The sequence below is a fragment of the Schistocerca piceifrons genome, chromosome 4 (assembly GCF_021461385.2).
Source record: "Schistocerca piceifrons isolate TAMUIC-IGC-003096 chromosome 4, iqSchPice1.1, whole genome shotgun sequence".
Lineage (NCBI taxonomy): Eukaryota > Metazoa > Arthropoda > Insecta > Orthoptera > Acrididae > Schistocerca > Schistocerca piceifrons.
In genome coordinates, this window is record NC_060141.1 from 540,045,728 (window position 1) to 540,071,376 (window position 25,649).

The 25,649-nt window shown below is 44.6% G+C and overlaps 1 protein-coding gene across 2 annotated transcripts in view; it reads left to right on the plus strand.

Annotated features, from left to right (window-relative positions):
- LOC124796262 overlaps positions 1 to 25,649 on the plus strand; it is a 197,457-nt gene that overhangs the window by 96,921 nt on the left and 74,887 nt on the right. For both annotated transcript variants that reach the window (XM_047260371.1, XM_047260372.1), the window contains exons 3-7: positions 3,171 to 3,307; positions 10,134 to 10,273; positions 16,304 to 16,544; positions 20,245 to 20,462; positions 23,333 to 23,503. In XM_047260371.1, the coding sequence (XP_047116327.1) occupies positions 3,171 to 3,307; positions 10,134 to 10,273; positions 16,304 to 16,544; positions 20,245 to 20,462; positions 23,333 to 23,503 (907 nt within the window). The remainder of the gene's footprint in view (positions 1 to 3,170; positions 3,308 to 10,133; positions 10,274 to 16,303; positions 16,545 to 20,244; positions 20,463 to 23,332; positions 23,504 to 25,649) is intronic.

The following is a 25,649-nucleotide window of genomic DNA, read 5'->3' on the forward strand; positions in this document are numbered from 1 at the left end:
CATTAAAAATCTTTGCACTGCTGAAGTATAACAACCTCAAAAGTTAATCTTTGATTCAGCACAACATAAACTTAATTTTAACAAGCACCTTACAACAGCTCGTAAACAATGTTAAAGATGGCCCTTAACTTTCCTGCCAATCACCCCGTCGTGTGAATTCATGCAATCAATGTTGACGGGTACAGTACTGTATAGTTGGTTAAATAAATGTTCATATTTAACTGATTAGTCATACCTTTCGAAACGCTTTCGCGTTCGACAGTATGTTAGGATGCTTTTCTAAGCAGTAGCTATCAAGATCATCTTCTGATTCGTAAAAATCGTCCCTGAAAACCATTTTCCTGGAACCAGCACCACACGCGTTATCACTACCGGCAGCTATCGTTCCTGGAACTTACCACTGTTTACATACACACATCTTGACAATGTTGTCGTTAGCGAGAATCCGAAATTAGAGACAGAGCTGTCCTTTCTCTGCTTATCGTGGAAGTACTAACTGATATCAATAAAGCACATCGCTTACCATGTTTTGCATGCACCAGGTTTGTTTCTTATCGAATGTCCCTTACTACTGTTGACAGACGAGGTCTTAATTTGTTTATTTTACGATAGACGTAAACAGTCCTGGTATACATTGCAATCCCCGCAGCAAAGCCCTAGAGGAGCCAAAAGAAAAATAGCGCAGCCCATCACTTCTTAAACAATGGAATGCGTCAATTTATTCCAGTTCATCCAGTATCGTATTACAGTATCGTGCTGCGGGAATTGCAGTGCGTGTCAGGACTGCAGACGTGTACATGCAAACAAACAAAAATATAGTTACTTAATTCTATTTTTAGTGGTTATAATACGGCAAGATTTGCCGCTATATATTTAATATTCTGTAAATTCTTTTCTATTTATCTTTATATTAGATCACTGTTTACGATGCACGAACGGATTATTAATCACTTCATTGACTGATACTGGCTAACACCATGTACTAACAATTTCTGTAGTACGGCACATTTGGGAGCAAGAGCCGAGCACTGACAGAAAGGGCGACGTAGGCCATGTGTTGCTCAGCAGCCACTCTCGGCTAAAGACGGACCGGAAAGAGAGTTGTGTTCTGCAGCGGCAGACATTTACTGTCCTTAGAGAAAGCAGGGCGAGGACACGGCGGTTTGCAATGCTGAAAGCCGCAGAACCCCCGTAGCGCATACAGTGTGGGTGGCAGGTTGCACTCTGGTGCGACGAAGATAATTTCGGAATAACGTACCTGATGAAAGAGCATTGGGGGTGGAACAAGGCGCCGGACGCTGTGGCCGAGCGGTTCTAGGCACTTCAGTCCAGAAGTGCGCTGTTGCTATGGTCGCAGGTTCGAAGCCTGTCTCCTTTTAGTGCGAAGGAGTGCAAGGTATCACAAACAACGGCCGCGAGCTGATCTCCAAGGTATCTTCTCATGGGAAGTGATAGGGTATGCTTCCCACCGAAAAGCAGACATGTATTTGATTGGCAGAGCACTAAGGATATAGAAGGGGAAATGGAAACTTCTAGAAAAATTGCTGAAAATACGATGACCTTCAGGTGATTTTCTGGCAGATTCATGACCCAAGTAGTCATAGATAATGGTTTTGTAACGGCCTCTGAGATTTAGAGCCTGACTGCAAACGTAGAAGCTCCGTGTCCAGGAGGGAGCGGGTTTAGAGTGTCAAGAGGCTCTTCCCTGTGGGCATCGATCAAAGGCAATTCCCTCCGGCGATCGATCGAAGACACTTGCCTACGAGAATCGACCTAGAAACCTCACTGCTGAGAGACACAGTGGAGAATCTGGCGGTTAGATTTTGAGAAGTCTTGTCTGCGACGTAAGGGGTGCGTGAAGTCGTTTCTCTGTGAACAGAGTTGTTATTTTCTTTACTCAAGAGAGACTTCTTTGCCGGCCGCTGTAGCCGAGCGGTTCTAGGCGCTTCAGTCCAGAACCGCGCTGCTGCTACGGTCGCAGGTTCGAATCCTGCCTCGGGCATGGTTGTGTATGATGTCCTTAGGTTAGTCAGGTTTACTTATTTCTGAGTCTAGGGGACTGATAACCTCAGTGCTTAGAGCCATCTGAAAGATTTTGAGAGAATTCTTTACACGTCTGTACAGTCTGACGTACACTGATGTGCCTCTTTATAGAAGAATACTTGTGCCGAATTTCTGTTCCTAGCTAGTGAGCAAAGAGAAATCTTGACTCGTGTTCTGCCTTGTACTGAGGTAATTGCAGCCCTAATAGTTTGCATACGGCATATTGTGTCCAGCATGTAGGCAGTGAATTGCAGCTACGCCGCAAACTGCACAGCAGCCAACGCCCCAACGAGGAGATCACCAGTTCAGTATAACTGCTGTCCATACTACAACAGGTGATATGTGCACTCCAGTCAGACGGATAGGGGAACACTCCAATAAACGTGTTGAGACCCGTTTGCTTGTACACTGAGTTTTTTTCTGAAAGTGCCAGTCAGGCTGTAGGTCTTCTTTTTCTCACTACTAATCGGTAACAGCCACCTTTGTGTCCGTCTAATAAGGGGGAGGAGGGGGTGGAAATGTCTAAAGAAAATCAAATATATGCTCTGCTGATCTCGAAGTTACGTTTAGGGTAGAATCCGACATAGTGCGCTTGATTTTACAATTTTTTTACATATTTTATGTTTTTGAGAACAAATGATTTACGAAACTTCCTGGCAGATTAAAACTGTGTGCCGGATCGAGACTCGAACTCGGGACCTTTGCCTTTCGCGTGAAAGTGCTCTACCAACTGAACTACCCAAGCACGACTCACGACCCGTCCTCACAACTTTAATTCCGCCAGTAGCTCGTCTCCTATCTTCCAAACTTCACAGAAGCTCTTCTGCGAACCTTACAGAAGTAGCACTTCTGGAAGAAAGGATATTGCGGAGACATGGTTTAGCCACAGCCTGGGGGATGTTTCCAGAATGAGGTTTTCACTCTGCAGCAGAGTGTGCGCTGATATGAAACTCTGCACTAGCCCGCGAAAGGCAAAGGTTCCGAGTTCGAGCCTCGGTCCGGCACACAGTTTTAATCTGCCAGGAAGTTTCATATAATTTCCTATATGTTGTATTTGCAGGTGCTCTCTACATAAGCTGTGCTTTGCTTTAGCGTTTGTTGCAACAGTTTTTGGTGTTGTGTTGCAGGCCGAGGCCATGGCGAACGAGCGCACGCCTCTGCGTGGCGCCGAAGCCGGGCCGCAGTACGTCTTCATGACGAACCCCAACAGGCTGTACCGCACCAGGATACGGCAGTTCCAGTGCTGCATCTGCGCCGGACTCCTGTGAGTAGCGCCGCCTCGCACGTCAAACAGTGACCGCCATTTTCAGGCACTGGCAACGCTACCATCAGACAGCAACGTCTTTTTCCTTTTTCTGACTGGTTCGATATGGGCTGTCGCGAATTCTTCTCTTGTGCCAACCTCTTCATCGCAGACTCCTGTGAGTAGCACCGCCTCGCACGTCAAACAGTGACCGCCATTTTCAGGCACTGCCATTATACTAGAACTGACATCAGACAGCAACGTCTTTTTCCTTTTTCTGACTGGTTCGATATGGGCTGTCGCGAATTCTTCTCTTGTGCCAACCTCTTCATCGCAGAGCAGTATTTGCTCCCTGTTTACTGATTTGTTAGATGTATTCAAACCTCTAGCTTGACTTTCAATTCTTACCCACTACAAATCGCTCTAGTACAGTGGTAGGTATTCAATGATGTCTTAACCCATGTCCTAACATCCTGTCTCTTCTTTTTCAATATGTTAGTTTCTTCGCCAACTCTGTAGAGAATATTCTAATTCCTTCTCTTATCAGCCCCCCCAAATTTTCAGTATCCTTCTATAGAGCCGCATCTTAAACACTTCTGTCTTATACACTACTGGCCATTAAAATTGCTACACCGACAAGAAACGCAGATGATAAACGGGTATTCATTGGACAAATATATTATACTAGAACTGACATCTGATTCCATTTTCACGCAATTTGGATACATAGGTCCTGAGAAATCAGTACCCAGAACAACCACCTCTGGCCGTAATAACGGCCATGATACACCTGGGCATTGAGTCAAACAGAGCTTGGATGGCGTGTACAGGTACAGCTGCCCATGCAGCTTCAACTCGATACCAGAGTTCATCAAGAGTAGTGACTGGCGTATTGTGACGAGCCAGTTGCTCGGCCACGATTGACCAGACGTTTTCAACTGGTGAGAGGTCTGGAGAATGTGCTGGCCAGGGCAGCAGTCGAACATTTTCTGTATCCAGAAAGACCCGTACAGGACCTGCAACATGCGGTCGTCTATTATCCTGGTGAAATGTAGGGTTTCTCAGAGATCGAATGAAGGGTAGAGCCACGGGTCGTAACACATCTGAAATGTAACGTCCGCTGTTCAAAGTGCCGTCAATGCGAACAAGAGGTGACCGAGACGTGTAACCAATGGCACCCCGTACCACCACGCCGGGTGATACGCCAGTTTGGCGATGACGAATACACGCTTCCAATGTGCGTTCACCGCGATGTCGCCAAACACGGATGCGACCGTCATGACGCTGTAAACAGAACCTGGATTCATCCGAAAAAATTGACGTTTTGCCATTCGTGCACCCAAGTTCGTCGTTGAATACACCATCGAGGCGCTCCTGTCTGTGATGCAGCGTCAAGGGTAACCGCAGCCATGGTCTCCGAGATGATAGTCCATGCTGCTGCAAACGTCGTCGAACTGTTTGTGCAGGTGGTTGTTGTCTTGTAAACGTCCCCATCTGTTGACTCAGGGATCAAGACGTGACTGCACGATCCGTTACAGCCATGCGGATAAGATGCCTGTCATCTTGACTGCTAGTGATACGAGGCCTTTGGGATCCAGCACGGCGTTCCGTATTACCCTCCTGAACCCACCGATTCCACATTCTGCTAACAGTCATTGGATCTCGACCAACGCGAGCAGCAACGTCGCGATACGATAAACCGCCATCGCGATAGGCTACAATCCGACCTGTATCAAAGTCGGAAACTTGATGGTACGCGTTTCTCCTCCTTACACGAGGCATCACAACAACGTTTTACCAGGCAATGCCGGTCAACTGCTGTTTGTGTATGAGAAATCGTTTGGAAACTTTCCTCATGTCAGCACGTTGTAGGTGTCGCCACCGCGCGCCAACCTTGTGTGAATGCTATGAAAAGCTAATCATTTGCATATCACAGCATCTTCTCCCTGCCGGTTAAATTTCGCGTCTGTAGCACGTCATCTTCGTGGTGTAGCAGTTTTAATGGCCAGTAGTGTATTTTCCGGTTTTCAATTGGTGAGAGGTCTGGAGAATGTGCTGGCCAGGGCAGCAGTCGAACATTTTCTGTATCCAGAAAGGCCCGCACAGGACCTGCAACATGCGGTCGCCCATTATCCTGGTGAAATGTAGGGTTTCGCAGAGATCGAATGAAGGGTAGAGTCACGGGTCGTAACACATCTGAAACGTGCATTCTGAGAAATGTCTTCCTCAGATTAAAGTCGATGTTTGATACTAGCAGATTTATCTTGGCCAAAAGTGCCTTCCTTTCCTGTTCTAATCTGCTTTTTATGTGTTCCTTTCTTCGTATGTCGTGCGTTATTTTGCTTCCAATGTGCCACTATTACTTAACTTTGTGGTCCCCAATTTAGAGGCAGTTTTACTGCTAATCTTACTTCTGCTGCTCGTGATTCCTTTTGTCTTTCTTCCGTTTACCCTCAGTCTATGTTGTGTACTCATAAGAGTCTTCATTGTATACAGTATGTCCTAAAATTCTTCACTTTCACTGAGGATAGCAATGTCGTCAGCTAACACTGTCATCGAAATACTTTCACTCTGAATTTTAGTTCTACTCTCGAACAGTAGGGGTGAAAGACTGCTTCCCTGTCTTACTCAGATGGTTCAAATCTCTCTGAGCACCATGGGACTTAATATCTAAGGTCATCAGTCCCCTAGAACCTAGAACTACTTAAACCTAACTAACCTAAGGACATCACACACATCCATGCCCGAGGCAGGATTCGAACCTGTGACCGTAGCGGTCGCCCGGCTCCAGGCTGTAGCGCCTAGAACCGCTCGGCCACACCGGCCGGCCCCTGTATTACTCTTTTTAGTCTAAGTACTTCGTTCTTTGCCTTGCATTCTTATGTTCTCTCTTAGTTCTAGAAAATATTGTCTTCCATGTCACCCACCTTTCACTATAGTTCCCTATTATTTCTTTTCTAAGTACTTCTAATAACCTGCACCATTTTACGTTATCAAAAGCTTTTTTCCAGGTCTACAAATTCTCTGGACATGTCTTGGACTTTCTTGTTTCCGTTATAAATAACCTGCACCATTTTACGTTATCAAAAGCTTTTTTCCAGGTCTACAAATTCTCTGGACATGTCTTGGACTTTCTTGTTTCCGTTATAAATAACAAAATCCAAAACCAAACTGATCACCATCTAACAGATCCTCAGTTTCCTTTTCCGTTACTCTGTGTATCACACTTAGCAGATTGGATGCAAGAAGCATTAAGCTAATTGCGATATAGTTCTCGTACTCATCTGCAACGTGTTACTGGTTGGAATAATGCACATTACCACGCAAAATCCGCCTGCTTCTGACCTTCAACAACTTTATTCAAGAAGAACAATTAAAAAGAATTGTATTCAAAGGAACACAATCATAAATAGAAAATGATGTCAACGTAAAACAAATAACCCTATAAGCGACGAAAAACGCATCGACGAATCTGTTGCTTGATTACATTACCAATTGCAGACTGGACTGAGTAACAACGATGCTACAAAGTAACTATGATTTCTGAGGCCAAACTGTGGCTTCCACAGATAACTGCGACACCTGAGGGCAATTACTACATCTGCTGTTAGTGGTCTGGAGGTAAGTATGATCTCAGGGACAAGCTATGTACGGTTTGAACTGATACCTCCGTGATCCATTATGGTTTCTGCAGTTGCATATGGTTTCCAAGACTAAATTGGTCAGAAAGACTATTATCTACGGTGACAAATGTGCTCTACGGGCGTGAATGTTGTTTCTGGGCTATCTGTAGCTTCGCGGGCATGTTATGACGTCTGTAGTTAACATGTGTTTCTAGAGATACACTTCGTTCGACCAGAAATAATCCGTGACAGTTAATGTAGGCTTGGTGTTGCTAACAGGATAACTAGTCTCAAAGTCAGTTTTACTTACATTTGTATGGCACCTCCGCAGCGTTTCCTCAGATGCAGGCGACTGTAGTTTTGAGTCACTGTTGCTAGGCGATTTGTTGGAATTGTTTGCGGTTGAGTCTAGATATTCATGGATTCTGCAGGTCTCTTTCTTGAAATTTATCGTAATAACGACTTCCGGCAGCACAGAGAAGACAAAAAAAGGAGCTACGATGAAAGTCCAGACACTTTAATTTATGTACAGATTACGTACTGCCTTTGAAAAGGTAAGGGAGATGGAAGTCTTTTGATAGTAGTCTGCAGTGTGATAATCAGAGAGGCCGAAGAGTTCAGTGTACACGGTGAGCATAAAGTATTTTTCTGATTATATATATAAAAAAAATCATCTAAGATGCTATGCAAGATACAGCGATGCGGTTTGTTGCAAATCGTAGTTTAAATCGTAGAATTAGCTATGGGTACAGTTCCACATATGTTGCGTTGTTTTCCGTAGAATGTCTAGGCGATACTTAAATTCTCTCCATGTCTTTGCCAACATCTCTTACACCACCACTTCTACAGCATCTCGTGTTTTTCCTGTAAGAGTTTGCACATCAGGAGCTGGTGAGCTGAACGCTTTATTCTTAACGTAACCCCCATAAAAAATCAAGAAGGCGTACGTCTGGTGAACATGGGGGACTTGACTGCCAACCGTCTTCTAACTATCCACCCGCCCGCAAAGATTTCATCAAAGTACTTACGTACAAATAAGCTTCAGCGTAGCGCTGCACCATCTTGTTGAAACTCTACTAATGGTTGTAATTCCTGTAACTGAGTGAGGATCAAATGTCTGGGTGAGCTGTCGCCCATAATGGTAGGCTCATTGAAAAAAGTCCAGTGACTGAGTTGCACATTAAGCTACACCATGTATTCACTTTCGGGCTGTCTCTTAGCTGCTGTAACACGATATGTGTATTCTCCGACTCCCACATCCGAACATTAGGCTGGAAAACACGACCACACCATAACACCACCGCCTCCGAATTTTACAGTTGCTACTACACACGCTGGAAGACGACGTTTAACGGGCATTCGCCATAACCACACCCTGCCATCGGATCGCCACATTGTGTACCGTGATTCATCATTCTACACAATGTTTTTCCACTGTTCAATCGCCCAATATTTACAGTCCTTACACCAGACGAGGCGTCGTTTGGCATTTACCGGCGTGATGTGTGGGTTATGAGCAGCCGGTCGACCATGAAATCCAAGTTTTCTCACCTCCCGCCTAATTGTCATAGTACTTGGAGTGGATCCTGTTGCAATCTGGAATTCCTGTGTGATGGTCTTGATAGATGTCTGCGTATAACCACTCAACAGACGAAGTCGGCCTGTACGCTTTTGTGCTGTACGCGTCCCTTCACGTTTCCACTTCCCTGTCACATAGGAAACAGTGGACCTAGGGATATTTAGGAGTGTGGAATCTCGAGTACAGACGTATGACACAAGTGACACCCAATCACCTGACGACGTTCGAAGTCCGTGAGTTCCGCGGAGCGCCCTGTTGTGCTCTCTCACGATGTCTAACGACTACTGAGGTCGCTGATACGGAGTACCAGGCAGTAGGTGGCAGCACAATGCACCTAATACGAAAAACGTATTTTTTGGGGGTGTCCGGATACTTTTGATCACATAGTGTATGACTTTACCGAGTGCCATAAATATTTTTGTCTGTGATTAATCGCAGATTTTGTTACTCTTGTCACATTCAGCCATAAGTCTAGTCCTTCAGCCAGAACACCGTGTAAACCTCTACATCTCTGGATAATAATTCCAATCTACACCCACCTGAACCTAGGCCTATCTAGGCCTTCCTCTGCAATTTTTACCACTAATGCGTCCCTCCGTAACCAAATTGACTGTTCCTTGATGCCTTAGGATGTTTACTATCAACCTATCCCTGCTTTTAGTAGATTGTGGCATAAACTTTTTGTCACCTCCATCCGATTCATTACGTCTTCATTACGTATTAGACTTATTCTTGGGTGTCCTTCTATACTATCACTTCACTTCCACATCCATACAAGGCTACATTCCAGACAAATTCTTTCAGATAAGAATTCCTAGCTTTTAAATGTATGTTTATATTTCGTTTTATGTTTCTTGACATTCCAGACATTCCAGACAAATTATTTCAGAAAAGAATTCCTAGCTTTTAAATGTATGTTTATATTTCGTTGTTATGTTTCTTGACACTACAACTGACGCAGTCATCTGTGGCGTGTCAGAATTATCTGTCACTGTTTAAGCTAATAGTTGTGACTGATCGTTGAAATAACTGTGACTTCCTTATCTGAATGGGAGGGGAATATCCGTAAGATTTTCACTGAAAATCATTTATGCAGAACTAATGACACTGCTATTTATCGGTTCAAAATGTGCATCACAGTTAACATTACAAGTAACTATTAAAGTCACTGTTATGTACTTTCTTTTCCATGCAGCTAGCGCAACTGTAATGAATGAATCTATGCTGCTTCATTACTATTTGGTGTGTTTATAGCAGGTTCGGGGTATTGAGAGGTAATGTGCTTGCTGGGGTGAAGGCAAGAAACTAATTTCTGTGACATATTTGAAAACTGTTCATTGTCGTCGGATCCGTAACTGTCACTATTCTGAAATATTTTGTTTGCACATTCTAAAACATGTTACAGTGACTCTGTATGTTTTTACTCACTGAATGTGCTTAAAAAACAACAATAACAAAGCGTTTTAGCCACCGAGACAGTTTTATTTACCAGGATTTCATAATTTAGTATTGTGTTTGTCTTTCAGATTTCTGCTTTTTCCCCTGTATAAGAAACAGATCCTTGCAACATATCCACTTTCCTATTCCATTTACCTGAAATAGAAAGTTGAAGTGTAAAGTTTCGGTGTTACCTGTTATGCCATAGGGCGATCTTCGTGGCTGCGGCGGTGATCACGGTCTCTTACTCGGTGAACCACGACGTGATGGACGAGGTGAACAACACGGACACGACGGTTCTGCCCGTGAACGTCGCCAAGCTGCTGCAGCTGACGTGGCCTCTGAAAGGTGAGCAGCGTCCACAGGCCTTCATCCAGACTGTGTCGCGTGGGCTGACGAGAGGCAACTTTCGTGGCCTTGAAGGAACTCACGCGGTTCCTCTCTCGGGGTTGTGTATGTGTGAGTAGAACGAGCGTGTGACTTCTACGAAAGAAGCAATTCGTTGGACGGATACCGTACTACGACTCATCAGCCTACTACGTATATTCACTTGACGTGTTATTAATGGTGATCCCTACTTGAAGGTCCTGCACCAGGAATGAAGTGAGTGAGGGTTGACAGAGATGAAAGGAGTGATTATTATGATACGATAATGCGTGACGCTGTAAGTGGGAAACGTATTATTTTTGGACAGATTTAAATGTTGCAGAAGTCGCTGGATTTTCTGAGAACTGCCAGAGGAGAAGTGAAAGACATACAGTTTAGATTTTGTAGAATTTCAAGGGAAGGTCGTTGAAGATTTGTTATATGGTTGGAGTATACGTTTCTGCGAGTCTTTTTTCTTTTTGGTATCGTTCTTCAGATTAGTTTTATATGGCACGTTACGACCTCCTTTCCTACTCCAACCACTTCAAGTCATATTAGCACTTACACCAAACATTCTCAATTATTTGTTGGATATATCCGAATCTATGATTTTCCCTCAATTTTTGTCTTCTGTGCCTCCATCTAATACCATAAAAGTTTTTCCCTGATGTCTTAACATACGTGCTATCATCCTGTCCCTTTTTCTTGTCTTTGTTTTCCACATATTTCTTTTCCCGCCGATACTTCAAAAAACCTCCTCGTTTCTTGTCCGTCTACTTAATTTTCAGCGCACTTCATCAACAACACAAAAAGAGAGCATCGTTGAATTCTTTTCCAGTTTTTCCACTTCCATCATTCACTTGAAACAATGTTGAGATCCAAACGTACTTTCTCAGAAATTTCTTCCTCATTTTATCACCTACGTTTCATACTAATAGACTTCGTTACCTCGATTCGTCTGTGATGTGTAGTTTTGTTTCCAGTTAAGGAGAATTTGTTCACTTTATGTACAATGTGATGCCCTTTCTTGATCTGAGGTTTAGCTCTCATCTCACTTCTGCTACTCCTCACTGCCCTCGTCTTTTTTTGGTTTACTCTCAGTCTATATTATTTGCTCTTTAGACTGTTCATTCCGTTCGAAAGGTAATGGTAATTCTTCCGCACTTTCACTGAGGACAGAAATGTCAACAACGCATCTTATCACTGATATCCTTTCAACCCGAATTTTAGTTCCACTTGTAAACTTTTATTTTTTTTCGTCTTGAAGTATACCTTTTGTCACCCAAGTTTTTCGCAGTTACTTTCTCTATTCCTGTATTTCTTTGTCCAGGTTCAGTGATTATCCTTTTTTAGGAACATCAATTTTTCTTCATCTAAATTGTGTACTGTGGTATTCATTATCTCTGTGCCTACAAGCTCAGAGAACTTCAAACACTCATCATCATTCATTCCTCACTATTTCAGTATTCTATTTCTTCATTCTTCCGGTCGTTCTCTTTATCTTCAGCCCACTCTTCATTACTAAATTTTGATCAGATTTTGTATCTGCATCCCGGTATACCTTACACTTCGGTGCAGTGGATCCACGCTTTGTCGACGGTGACGGTGTCTGCACGAAATGCATCTTTTTCTTGTTTAATGAGCCACAGACGTTATTCACACGGGTCAACATGTCGCTATTTCAGTACGGGAGTGATATGCCAGGGCACCCATCTCGCAATCAGTTGTTTGAAATCTCTCTGCTTATACATGACTAATGTCTCTCCTTGTCCACCACACGACAACGAAGAATTAGTGTTTTCTATAGTTACAGTCCGATGCGCTTGGTCCACAGAAGTAGCATCGGCCACATAATTAATATCATTTCGCATCTTCAGGCGTCATTTGTAGACTAGGTGCTGTGCAGAAAACATTTTATACTGGTTCCATATTTCTATTAGCCAAACGAAGCAACTTAACGCTCTTCAACCCTCCTGGTAACTAATGAGCATCCGGCACACTTATAGCGACATGTTTCCCAGCCTACAGACATCTGGACCCAGAATCCGCATTACAGTTTTGATGCGACTCAGACTTCGTATTTTCTGACGGGATTCATAAGGACCACTGTTAGGGGCAAAACAATGTGGTTCTCGATTCCCTGATTAGAGCATATGTAATGTGTAGTGAGGCATGAGAAAATTTCAGTTAAGTTGTGCAAAATCGTGTTTGCGAAAGATAAGCTTGCACGCAAGGTGGAATGTACAGTTGTCTGGAATTAAATGGGGTGATAATGACTATCCAGGATACAAGTTAGGGAACGTACATTCAAGATCCTAGAGATCAGCTAGAGTATGGAAAATTTTCCACTCCAAGTTAGTAATTTTAATCTGCAGGGAAACTGCAAATTATTCAAAAAAAATTGCGTAAAGGCCGTGATTTTACGAATAGTGAAAATATTACCGCCACGAACAAGAAAGTTTAAAAATTCGTTTTTAGGTTAGTGCCTTTTTAGATGTAATTCATTTGGAAAAATATACTTCCATGTTTTGTCTGTTCATAGTTTTTTAAGTGCAACAGTAGTTGTTTCTATCATGCACTGGATTCAGTAACACCAGCTGAGTATACATCAGTATAAATTACATTCCTATCACTTTTAGTTTGGGAGCTATAACCTTTCAAAGTTTCAGCGTCCATTGATAGTGACAGGGCCAAATATCTCACGAAATAAGCATCAAACGAAAAAACTACAAAGAACGAAACTCGTCTAGCTTGAAGGAGAAAACCAGATGGCGCTATCGTTGGCCCGCTAGATGGCGCTGCCATAGGTCAAACGGATATCAACTGCGTTTTTTTAAATAGGAACCCCCATTTTTATTACATATTCGTGAAGTACGTAGAGAAATATGAATGTTTTAGTTGGACCACTTTTTTCGCTTTGTGATAAAAGGCGCTGTAATAGTCACAAACGTATAAGTACGTGGTATCACGTAACATACTGCCAGTGCGGACGCTATTTGCTTCGTGATACATTACCCGTGTTAAAATGGTCCGTTCACCAATTGCGGAAAAGGTCGATATGGTGTTGACCTATGGCTATTGTGGTCAAAATGCCCAACGGGCATGTGCTATGTATGCTGTTCGGTATCCTGGACGACATCATCCAAGTGTCCGGACCGTTCGCCGGATAGTTACGTTATTTAAGGAAACAGGAAGTGTTCAGCCACATGTGAAACGTCAACCACGACCTGCGACAAATAATGATACCCAAGTACGTGTTTTAGCTGCCGTCGCGGCTAATCCGCATATCAGTAGCAGACAAATTGCTCGAGAATCGGGAATCTCAAAAACGTCGGTGTTGAGAATGCTACATCAACATCGATTGCATCAGTACCATATTCCTATGAACCAGGAATTGCATGGCGACGACTTTAAACGTCGTGTACAGTTCTGCCACTGGCCACAAGAGAAATTACGGGACGATGACAGATTTTTTCACGCGTTCGATTTAGCGACGAAGCGTCATTCACCAACAGCGGTAACGTAAACCGGCATAATATGCACTATTGGGCAACGGAAAATCCACGATGGCTGCGACAAGTGGAACATCAGCGAACTTGGTGGGTTAATGCATGGTGCGGCATTATGGGAGGAAGGATAATTGGCCCCCATTTTATCGATGGCAATCTAAATGGTGCAATGTATGCTGATTTCCTACATAATGTTTGACCGATGTTACTACAAGATGTTTCACTGCATGACAGAATGGCGATGTACTTGCAACATGATGGACGTCCGGCACATAGCTCGCCTGCGGTTGAAGCGGTATTGAATATCATATTTCATGACAGGTCGTTTGGTCGTCGAAGCACCATACCTCGGCCCGCCGCACATTCACCGGACCTGACGTCCCCGGATTTATTTCTGTGGCGAAAGTTGAAGGATATTTGTTATCGTGATCCACCGACAACGCCTGACAACATGCGTCAGCGCATTGTCAATGCATGTGCGAACATTACGGTAGGCGAACTACTCGCTGTTGAGAGAAATGTCGTTACACGTATTGCCAACTGCATTGAGGTTGACGGACATCATTTTGAGCATTTATTGCATTAATGTGGTACTTACAGGTAATCACGCTGTAACAGCATACGTTCTCAGAAATGATAAGTTCACAAAGGTACATGTATCACATTGGAAGAACCGAAATAAAATGTTCAAACGTACCTACGTTTTGTACTTTAATTTAAAAAACCTGCCTGTTACCAACTGTTCGTCTAAAATTGTGAGCCACATGTTTGTGACTGTTACAGCGGCATCTATCACAAAGCGAAAAAAGTGGTCCAACTAAAACATTCATGTTTCTTTACGTACTACACGAATATGTAATAAAAATTGGGGTTCCTATTTTAAAAAAAGCATCTAGCGGGCCAACCACAGCATCATCTGGTTTCCCCTTCAAGCTAGACAAGTTTCGTTCTTTGCAGTGTTTTCGTTTGACGCTTATTTCGTGAGATATTTGGCCCGGTCACGATCAATGGACCACCCTATATATATATATATATAAGAAGGTATATTGACGAGGACAGAACTGATCCTTGAGGTACTCATGAACACAGGACGTTGATACCCACTACGTGAGCAAAAGTATCCGGACACCTAGCTGAAGATGACTTACAAACTTACAAGTTCGCGGCGCCCTCCATCGGTAATGCTGGAATTCCGTATGGTGTTGGCCCACCTTTAGCCTTGATGACAGCTTCCACTCTCGCAGGCATACATTCAATCATGTGCTGGAAGGTTTCTTGGGGAGTGGCAGCCCATTCTTCACGGAGTGCTGCATTGAGGGGAGGTATCGGTCGGTGAGGCCTGGCACGAAGCCGGCGTTCTAAAACATCCCAAAGGTGTTCTATAGGATTCAGGTCAGGACTCTGTAACGCCACTCCATTGCAGGGATATTATTATCGTGTAACCACTCCGCCAAAGGCCGTACATTACGAACAGGTGCTGGATCGTGTTGAAAGATGCAATTGCCATCCCCGAATTGTTCTTCAACAGAGGGAAGCAAGAAGGTGCGTAAAACATCAATGTAGGCCTGTGCTGTGATAGTGCCACGCAAAACAACAAGAGGTGCAAGCACTCTCCATGAAACACACGGCCACACTATAAAACCACCACATCCAAATTTTACTGTTGGCGCTACACACTCTGGCAGATGCCCTTCACCGACCATTCGCCATACCCACACCCTGCCATCGGATCGCCACATTGTGTACCGTGATTCGTCAGTCCGCACAACGTTTTTCCACTATTCAATCGTCCAGTGTTTACGCTCCTTACACCAAGCGAGGCGTCGTTTGGCATTTACCTGCGTGGTGTGTGGCTTATGGGTAGCCGCTCGACTATGAAATCCAAGTTTTCTCACCTCCCGCCTAACTGTCATAATATTTGCAGTGGATCGTGAAGCAGTTTGGAATTCCTGGGTGATGGTCTGGATATATGTCTGCCTATTACACATTACGACCCTCTTCAACTGTCGGCGGTCTCTGTCTGTCAGCAGACGATGTCGGCCTGTACGCTTTTGTGCTGTACGTTTCCCTTCACGTTTCCACTTCACTATCCCGTCGGAAACAGTAGACCTAGGGATATTCAGGAGTGTGGAAATCTCGCGTAGAGACGTATGACAGAAGTGACACCCAATCACCTGACCACTTTGGCAGTCCGTGAGTTCCGCGTAGCGCCCCATTCTTCTAATGACTACTGAGGTCGCTGGTATGGAGTGTCCGTCAGTAGGTGGCAGTACAGTGCACCTAACATAAAAAACGTATGTTTTAGGGGTGTCCGGATACTATTGATCACATAGTGTATATACGGGTCTGGGGGTGTGTCTGGCTGTGCAAAGAAGGTATGTGGACGAGGTCAGAACTGATCCTTGAGGTATTCACGAAGACAGGACGTTGGAGCCAAATGTTTCAGGCTGTCCGAAGTTGTGCATCTCGGGCAGCATCAGAGCGCACTGGCGGGTGTTCACAGATAAAGGAGAGCCGCAGTGGAGCGGCCCGCCTGAGGACGCGACTCAGGTGGAGGCGGCGGTGTCGGCGGGCCGCGGCGCGCTCAGCGAGAGGGACGCCGTGGAGGCGAAGGCGCCGCCGCTGGCCGTCACGGCCCCCGCCTACCGCGCCCAGCAGGCGCTGCACACCACTGCCAAGGCGCGGGAGCTGGGCAGGGCCGGGTACGTGCTCGACGTCGCCTCCAAGCGCATCGCCGCCGACAGGTAAGCCCCCTCACTTATTCGCTTCCAAACAACCGGCACGGTAAGTTCCGTGATGGAAGCTTACTGTTCACATAGGGTGTATCATCATTAATGGCGTAAGGTCAGACACATGAAAACACACGGTACTGCAACCAAAAAGCTCTCAGTAAACATGGCTCAGCAAAAGAATCGTTTCTCAAATAACTGCGACTTTCTAGTTAACAATCACCACTGACTTAATTCTGTGTAAACGTCGTCCCAGCTAGGAAAAGGTGACAGTATTGCAGAACATTAAGAAAAGTTATTACAGATACTCCAAGCGTGAGTACTTTGATGATTTAACACACAATCACAAGTGAGCATTGCTTCATTGTCAGACGTAAGGATGCCTACAGTTTGCTGTTGCGTCTACTGACAAAACAATAGTCTAGGACCAAAGTCCGCCTCTCTAAGACATTGAATTCGTTGGATGAACACGACAACAGCAAAATGAGGTGTTCAAAGTGCACCCAGATGCTGACCTGTACCCTCCGAAGCGATTTATTTCCAATACTTTCAAACACGCCTTGATCATTTCGAAATCGCTGACAAACGTTGACAGGTCTCTGCTCAAATTTTTCAACCTTGTTAAAAGGAGTAGCGTACACTACACACTAACGTGGCCCCAAACACAGAAATAAATGGGGTTCGAAGCACGTGACCTTGGAGACCAAACTACAAGTCCTCCTGGACCACTCCATCTTTGCCCATATCGGCGCGAAGGTGTCACCTCACCATAGCAACAAAATGTGCAGCTCCTACATCAGGGACGTAGCACATCATCTGCCGTTGCGCTGAGGGAACGTCCACAAACATTCGCACAAGATGATGACGCAGAAACCGAAAGCTGATTTCGTTCATTGAGTTTTTTTGGTAACATGTACGGCACAATAAGACGATAGCCAAGTAGCTCGAACTACAGATTCGATGAGAAATGTTCCCGATGTAGAGACTCATGCACAGCATATATATTGGAGCCTATATGACTACAAGTGTGAGTACTTTGATAATTGGACACACCATCACAAATGAACCTTGCTTCATTGTCAGAGGTAAGGATGCCTACAGCTTGCTGTTGCGTCGGCATTAGTATAGGACCAAAGTCCGCCTCTCTAAGACACTGAAGTCGTTGTATTTGGTATGAGAACAGTGCATTGTGATGAATTATTTTCGAAACACTAGCGTGACTCATTCCAGAAATTCCTGAGTCAATTCTCCTTGTGGAGATTACTCTGAGTGTTCGACTGTTTCCAGCACCATATATTCAGGCACAGGTGTAGTTCGTACAGCCCTACCCACTCCCACAGCATGTGAAAAGTTCCCAATTTCTCGGTGGCCTTGATGCACCATTGTAAACATTCGACTCTTTGGATGCCTCCGGTAGGGTATGCTTATTGGTACAACCGTGCAGCCTGCTCTTCATTACCATTAGCTCTGCCATACATGAAATGCATCTCAGCGTATTCCTCGTTACAGTAATCTTCCAAGTTACCATCGACACTCGTACAACTCAGCCGATGCTCCACAGCCAACTGACACGAATGGCGCTCTGAGTGCGTACTGTACTGTCAGATCCACTCTACACCTAGATGGCAAAAGTCATGGAATACCTCTTAATATCCTGTCGGACCTGCTTCTGCACTGCGAAGTGCAGAAACTCGACGTGGCATAGACTCAACAGGTCTTTATAGGTCTCCTGCAGAAACTGAGTCACACCGCCTCGGTAACTGTCCATATTCCAAAAGTGTTGCCGGTGCAGGATTTTCTGCACGAACTGATCTCTCGATTATGTCCCATAAATGTACGATGGCATTCATGGGAGCGATCTGGATGGACAAATCATTCGTTCGTACTGTTCAGAGTGTTCTTCAAACCAATCGCGAGCAATTATGGGTCGGTGACTTGCCACACTGTCATCCATAAAACATCTGTCGTCGTTTGTGAACATGATGTCCAAAGATGGTTGTAAATGGACTCCAAGTAGCCGAACATGCGTTTACGACATTAATTATAATATACCTTGAATTCCAAACTTTTGGGATGTTCAAACGCAACTTACACTACTGGTCATTAAAATTACTACACCACGAAGATGACGTGCTACAGACGCGAAATTTAACCGACAGGGAGAAGATGCAGTCATATGCAAATGATTAGCTTTTCAGAGCATTCACACAAGGTTGGCGCCGGTGACGACAGCTACAACGTGCTGACATGAGGAAAGTTTCCAACCGATTTCTGATACACAAACAGCAGTTGACCGGCGTTGCCTGGTGAAAAGCTGTTGTGATGCCTCGTGTAAGGAGGAGAAATGCGTACCATCACGTTTACGACTTTCATAAAGGTAGGGTTGTAGCCTATCGCGATTGCGGTTTATCGTATCACGACATTGCTGCTCGCGTTGGTCGAGATCCAATGACTGTTAGCAGAATGTGGAATCGGTGGGTTCAGGAGGGTAATACGGAACGCTGTGCTGGATCCCAACGGTCTCGTATCACTAGGAGTCGAGATGACAGGCATCTTATCCGCATGGCTGTAACGGATCGTGCAGCCACGTCTCGATCCCTGAGTCAACAGATGGGGACGTTTGCAAGACAACAAACATCTGCACGAACTGTTCGACGACGTTTGCAGCAGCATGGACCATCAGCTCGGAGACCATGGTTGCGGTTACCCATGACGCTGTATCACAGACAGGAGCGCCTGCGATGGTGTACTCAACGTCGAACCTCGGTGCACGAATGGCAAAACGTCAATTTTTTCGGATGAATCCAGGTTCTGTTTACAGCATCATGATGGTCTCACCCGTGTTTGGCGACATCGCGGTGAACGCACATTGGAAGCGTGTATTCGTCATCGCCATACTGGTGTATCACCCGGCGTGATGGTATGGTGTGCCATTGGTTACACGCCTCGGTCACCTCTTGTTCGCATTGACGGCACTTTGAACAGTGACCATTACGTTTCACATGTGTTACGACCAGTGGCTCTACCCTTCATTCGATCCCTGCGAAACCCTACATTTCAGCAAGATAATGCATGACCGCATGTTGCAGGTCCTGTACGGGCCTTTCTGGATACAGAAAATGTTCGACTGCTGCCCTGGCCAGCACATTCTCCAGATCTCTCACCAACTGAAAACGTCTGGTCAGTGGTGGCCGAGCAACTGGCTCGTCACAATACGCCAGTCACTACTCTTGGTGAACTGTGGTATCGAGTTGAAGCTGCATGGGCAGCTGTACCTGTACACGCCATCCAATCTCTGTTTGACTCAATGCCCAAGCGTATCAAGGCCGTTATTACGGCCCGAGGTGGTTGTTCTGGGTATTGATTTCTCAGGATCTATGCACCCAAATTGCGTGAAAGTGTAATCACATGTCAGTTCTAGTATAATATATTTGTCCCATGAATACCCGTTTATCGTCTGCATTTCTTCTTGGTGTAGCAATTTTAGTGGCCAGTAGTGTATTAGACGGTTTGTGACGTATAGTTTTAATGCGCAGTAAACATTAACACAAAACAATAACAATATGAAACAACGCTAAGGAAAAAAGCGACCTGTTCTTGTAAGTTATTCGCAACAGCAACAAGTGTCAACGAAGTATAATACGGACACGGTGAGCGTGTAGACTGGTGAGCCCAGCGGCAGAAGGTGACAGGCGGTCCGTGGCTCGTGTTCCAGGGGCGTGAAGGCCGGCTCGCTGATGGCCCGCGGGCCCATCGTGGCGGCCGACTTCCTGCCGCCCGAGGCGTGCGCCGACGGCCTCTCCGACAGCTACTCGTGCGTCGCGACGCCGTTCCGCAGCCTCGACGGCACCTGCAACAACCTGCAGCACCCGCAGTCCTGGGGCGTCGCCTACCGGCCCTTCCGCAGGATCCTGCCCCCGGACTACGGAGACGGTACGTCTGCGGCCAGCCAGCGGCTGAAGTCTCTAAACGTGTTTATAGAGTGGGGAACCTGTCTGATCAAACAAGAGGACCTGCTCTGCCCTCTTCCGTTTTCTTCATGCTTATAGGACTTAAAGTTCAGCACCCACACATCAATTTCAGTTCTCACAATAAAATAAAATAAATTCTTTTCGAAGATTAGATGATTTCCAAGAGCTGAGATATCATTATAACCGCAGGAAGCTGAGTGAGTTGGATTGTAATCACATAATCGTAAAGTCTCTGGTTTGATTATCACTAGCACAGTGAAAATGCAGATTTTGGTGTTTTAGGTTATTAAGACATTGATGCATCGATGGGAACTAAAATGGATGTCACCGTTGCCTTGTTGCTTCTAGAGAGCGGATTTAAATACGTAATTGTTTGTAATAGGAGACAACCCCAGGAGCTGTCACGTATAAGAAATAGATGAGAAGCGGGCTTGTAATAGAATAAATTGGTGATTTTTTGTTATAAATTTTTACTAACTATTCCACAAGTAATATTAAAAGGAACAGCTCAGAGTTTTAAGTTTCAAATAAAGACGAAATAACAAGAAACTCTCAACAGTTAACCAAAGAATAAATAATCTCCTTAAATTCTTCCTGCCACACATTTTTCCCACTATCTTTCCGAAAAATTATTTTGGAACATAGATCAATTAGCTTTCCAGTTTACATTTATTTTCTTTTAATTTTATTTATTGTTGTTATTTACGGCAATTTAGAATTCTTCCTTGGTGTAACGACAAGATGATGGTTGAGGCTCTTGGTAGATCTAGGAAGGGGGATTGTATAGAGGTGTGGGTTGGAAAGAGTACTATAGGAAAGATGTAGAATGTGTATATATCGGAAAAACTAACGTCTTCAGGGTTTGGGGGTCGGGTAGGATTGCAGTTAGACGGAGAATAATGTCGATGGAAGGTGTGGGATTGGATGAATTAATGTCGGGGATGATTTCATAGTCTGACAGAGGAGACAATTAAAATTACACTAGGAAGGATGTGAAGAATTTGGGAATGGACGAAAATTGAGGTGTGTGCATCGAGGATTCTCACATAAGGGAATTACAATGGAGTTCTGGGACCTGACTTTATGGAAACGTACCACAACCGGAAGTTGTCTGGGTGTTTAAGGAAGTATGAGAACTTGCTGAACGTGTGGAGACCTTAGCTGGACGTGGAAAGAAATCCATTAAGAAATGTAATTACTGTTCAACTGAGGAGGTCATCTTGCCCATTACCATAGTGTATAACGTGCAACAAAGGAAGAACAAACCTAGTACACAAAATTGTTGACTATAACTTTCATGGAATAGTCAAACAGAAAATCGTAATTTTTAATTCATTGTACATTGGAAAAGGGACATTTTGTTATGGTTTAAACTTCCTGCTTGTTTCGACTTTTTATTTGATTAGTTTATGGCGTAATTTTTACGAGGGTAATCCCAAAAGTAAGGTCTCCTATTTTTCTATAAGTACATAGACCTTTTTATTTCTACAATGGTTTATATCAGTTTACAGCTTGAACATTTACCTATTTTTCGACATAATCACCATCTCTGTCGATGCATTTTTGTGGACGCTGTGGCAGTTTTTGTATGCCTATGTCATATCAGCTCTCCGCCATGCTGTTCAGAAAGTTATGAACCTCTTCTTTCACCTCGTCGGCGGAGCTGAATCGCTGGGACCAGAATTAACGCTGACGGGTACTGTGAGACTCTGAAAAAACTCAAACGGGCGATTCAGAACCGGAGAAGAGGAATGTTGAGCAAGGGCGTACACATTCTTCATAACAACGCTCGCCCACACATCGCTCGGCAAACCGTGGCTCTCCTGCAACAGTTTCAGTGGAACATAATCACCCACCCACTCTATAGTCCTGACTTGGCGCCCAGTGACTATCACCTGTTCCCTAGGTTAACAAAACATTTAGCCGGAAAGCGATTCAGCTCCGACGACGAGGTGAAAGAAGTGGTTCACAACTTTCTGAACAACATAGCGGCGAGCTGGTATGACATGGGCATACAAAAGCTGCCACAGCGTCTACAAAAATGCATCGACAGAAATGGTGATTATGTCGAAAAATAGCTAAATGTTCAAGCTGTAAACTGGTGTAAACCATTTAGAAATAAACAGGTCCATGCACTTATAAAAAAAAAAATAGGAGACCTTACTTTTGGGATTACTCTCGTAACACTGAATCACAGGATGTTACGTTGTGTCTGCTCTACGGTCAGAAGACAAGGTTGCTGACGGATAAGCAAAACGGCATGTAACGATGCTGGCAGCAGCGAGTGCTACGAGTGAACAGGAATGTTTTATTTAAGAGTATTAGACACTTCCTATGATGCACGTATTAGTACTAGTGAGTGCACATTACAGTACTGTCTTCATTCCTTCACTATACTTTTTGTACTATTGTGATTTCGAAAGCTGAAAGTCAAACACAGGATAAACCGAGATACTGTAGCAATACATCCCTCATGTACTGTGACGCCAGGACACAGTCACAAACCTTGAGTAACGCCGGGTAATCACCAGACATTTGAATGTACTTAAACTCCGATTATTGTCTATCTTTTTGAAACAAATCTACTTGAAGAAAAATTTCGAATCAATGTTCTTAAAGAAAATTCCGTGGAAAACTAAAATGTTTCTCAGATCAAAAATTTTCTTGAAACAGTTACTGAGGTGTATTACATGCTCTATAAATCTTTCAAGATATCCTGTATTGTTACCGTCCTACGCAGTCATAATCTCACAATTTATCAAAAGAAGGAAAAAAGTATGTGTTAATAAACGTGAAGCACAAAAGCCATACTGCTTGTTGTTGCTCTTGCAGGTGTGTCTTCTCCGCGCCGAGCCTCTGACGGCAGCGAGCTGCCCTCTGCGCGCGAGGTGAGCCTTAGCGTGCACCGGCCGCTGTACAAGGACGACCCGCGCTTCACCGTCATGTTCGCCGTCTGGGGACAGTTCATGGACCACGACATCACCGCCACCGCCATCAGCCAAAGTAAGTGCTGCCGCTTAACTGCTCCTTCCTCGGCTCTCTCGCTTTGATGTGGAGCGTGTCACTTACTTTAAACTTCAAGTACACGTGTTCAGTGAAAAATCTGACAGCAAGCCAATTATTCTCATAATTATCTGTTGTATTGATCTTTTATCTTTTCCTTTTATTTGCGGTGTTTTATACTCTGTCTCTTCTCTCTCTCTCTCTCTCTCTCTCTCTCTCTCTCTCTCTCCCTGCCTCAACCTCTTTCTAATATACACAAACTCAAATATAAAAATGCACACACACACTCACACACACACACACACACACACGCACACACACACACACACACACACACACACACACACACACACACACACACGCGGGCGCGCGCGCGCGCGCGCGCGCCCACACAAAGATATACATTGTGTTTCAAAGCCTTTGCATCAAATGTCTAGGGGTGGTACATTACACTACTGGTCATTAAAATTGCTACACCACGAAGATGACATGCTACAGACGCGAAATTTAACCGACAGGAAGAAGATGCAGTCATATGCAAATGATTAGCTTTTCAGAGCATGATGGTCGCATCCGTATTTGGCGACATCGCGGTGAATGCACATTGGAAGCGTGTATTCGTCATCGCCATACTGGCGTATCACCCGGCGTGATGACATGGGGTGCCATTGGTTACACGTCTCGGTCACCTCTTCTTGTTCGCATAGACGGCACTTTGAACAGTGGACGTTACATTTCAGATGTGTTACGACCCGTGGTTCTACCCTTCATTCGATCCCTGCGAATCCCTACATTTCAGCAGGATAATGCACGACAGCACGTTGCAGGTCCTGTACGGACCTTTCTGGATACAGAAAATGTTCGACTGCTGCCCTGGCCAGTACATTCTCCAGATCTCTCACCAATTGAAAACGTCTGGTCAATGGTGGCCGAGCAACTGGCTCGTCACAATACGCTAGTCAGTACTCTTGATGAACTGTGGTATCGTGTTGAAGCTGCATGGACGGCTGTACCTGTAACACGCCATCCATGCTCTGTTTGACGCAATGCCCAGGCGTATCAAGGCCGTTATTACGGCCCGAGGTGGTTGTTCTAGGTACTGATTTCTCAGGGTCTATGCACCCAAATTGCGGGAAAATGTTATCACATGTCGGTTCTAGTATTATATATTTGTGCAATGAATACCCATTTATCATCTGCATTTCTTGTTGGTGTAGCAATTTTAATGGCCAGTGGTGTATATCAACATCTACATACATGGGCCGCAAGGCACCGTACAGTGCGTGGCGAAATACCACTAATAGCGATTTCCTTTCCCGACTGATAAAATGGCTATTAGCCATTTCCTTTCCTGTTCTACTCGCAAATGGAGCGAGGGAAAAACGTTTATCTATATCCATCCGTACTAGCCTCAAATGCCGGTTCTCAAAATTTTTTCAGTAGTGCTCCTCAAGAAGAACGTCTGCTTCCCTCTACTGATTCCAGTTTGAGTTCCCGAAGCATCTCCAAAATACATCCGTGTTGTTCTAACATTCTCTTAACAAATCTAGCAGCCCGCCACTGAACTATTTCGATGTTTTCCTTGAATTCGACGTCATACGGATCCCAAACGCGAAGAGTACTAAACAATGCGTTGCACCATCGTCCTATACACGGTCTCCTTCACAGATGAACAGCAGTTTCCTAAAATTCTCCCAATAAGCCGAAGTCGACCATTCGCCTACCCCACTATAATCCTGACATGCTCACTCCGTTTCATATTGCTTTGCAACGTTACGTCTACATATTTAATCGCCGTGACTGTTTCAAGCGGCACACTACTAATGCTGTACTCGAACATTATGGGTTTAGTTTCCTACTCATCTGCGTTAGCTTACATTTTTTTCTACATTTTGGAGCTAGCTGCCAATCATCATAACAGATAGAAATTTCGTCTATGTCGTCATGTAGCCTCCTACACTTAACAACCACACATTCCCATACACCACAGTATCATCAGCAAACAATCGCATACTGCTACTTACCCTGCCTGCGCAGAGCATTTATGTATGTAGAAAATGGCAGCGGTGCTGTCACACTTCCCTGGGTCGCTCCTGACGATACCCTTGTCTCTAACAAACGCTCACCGTGGGGGACAACTTTTGTT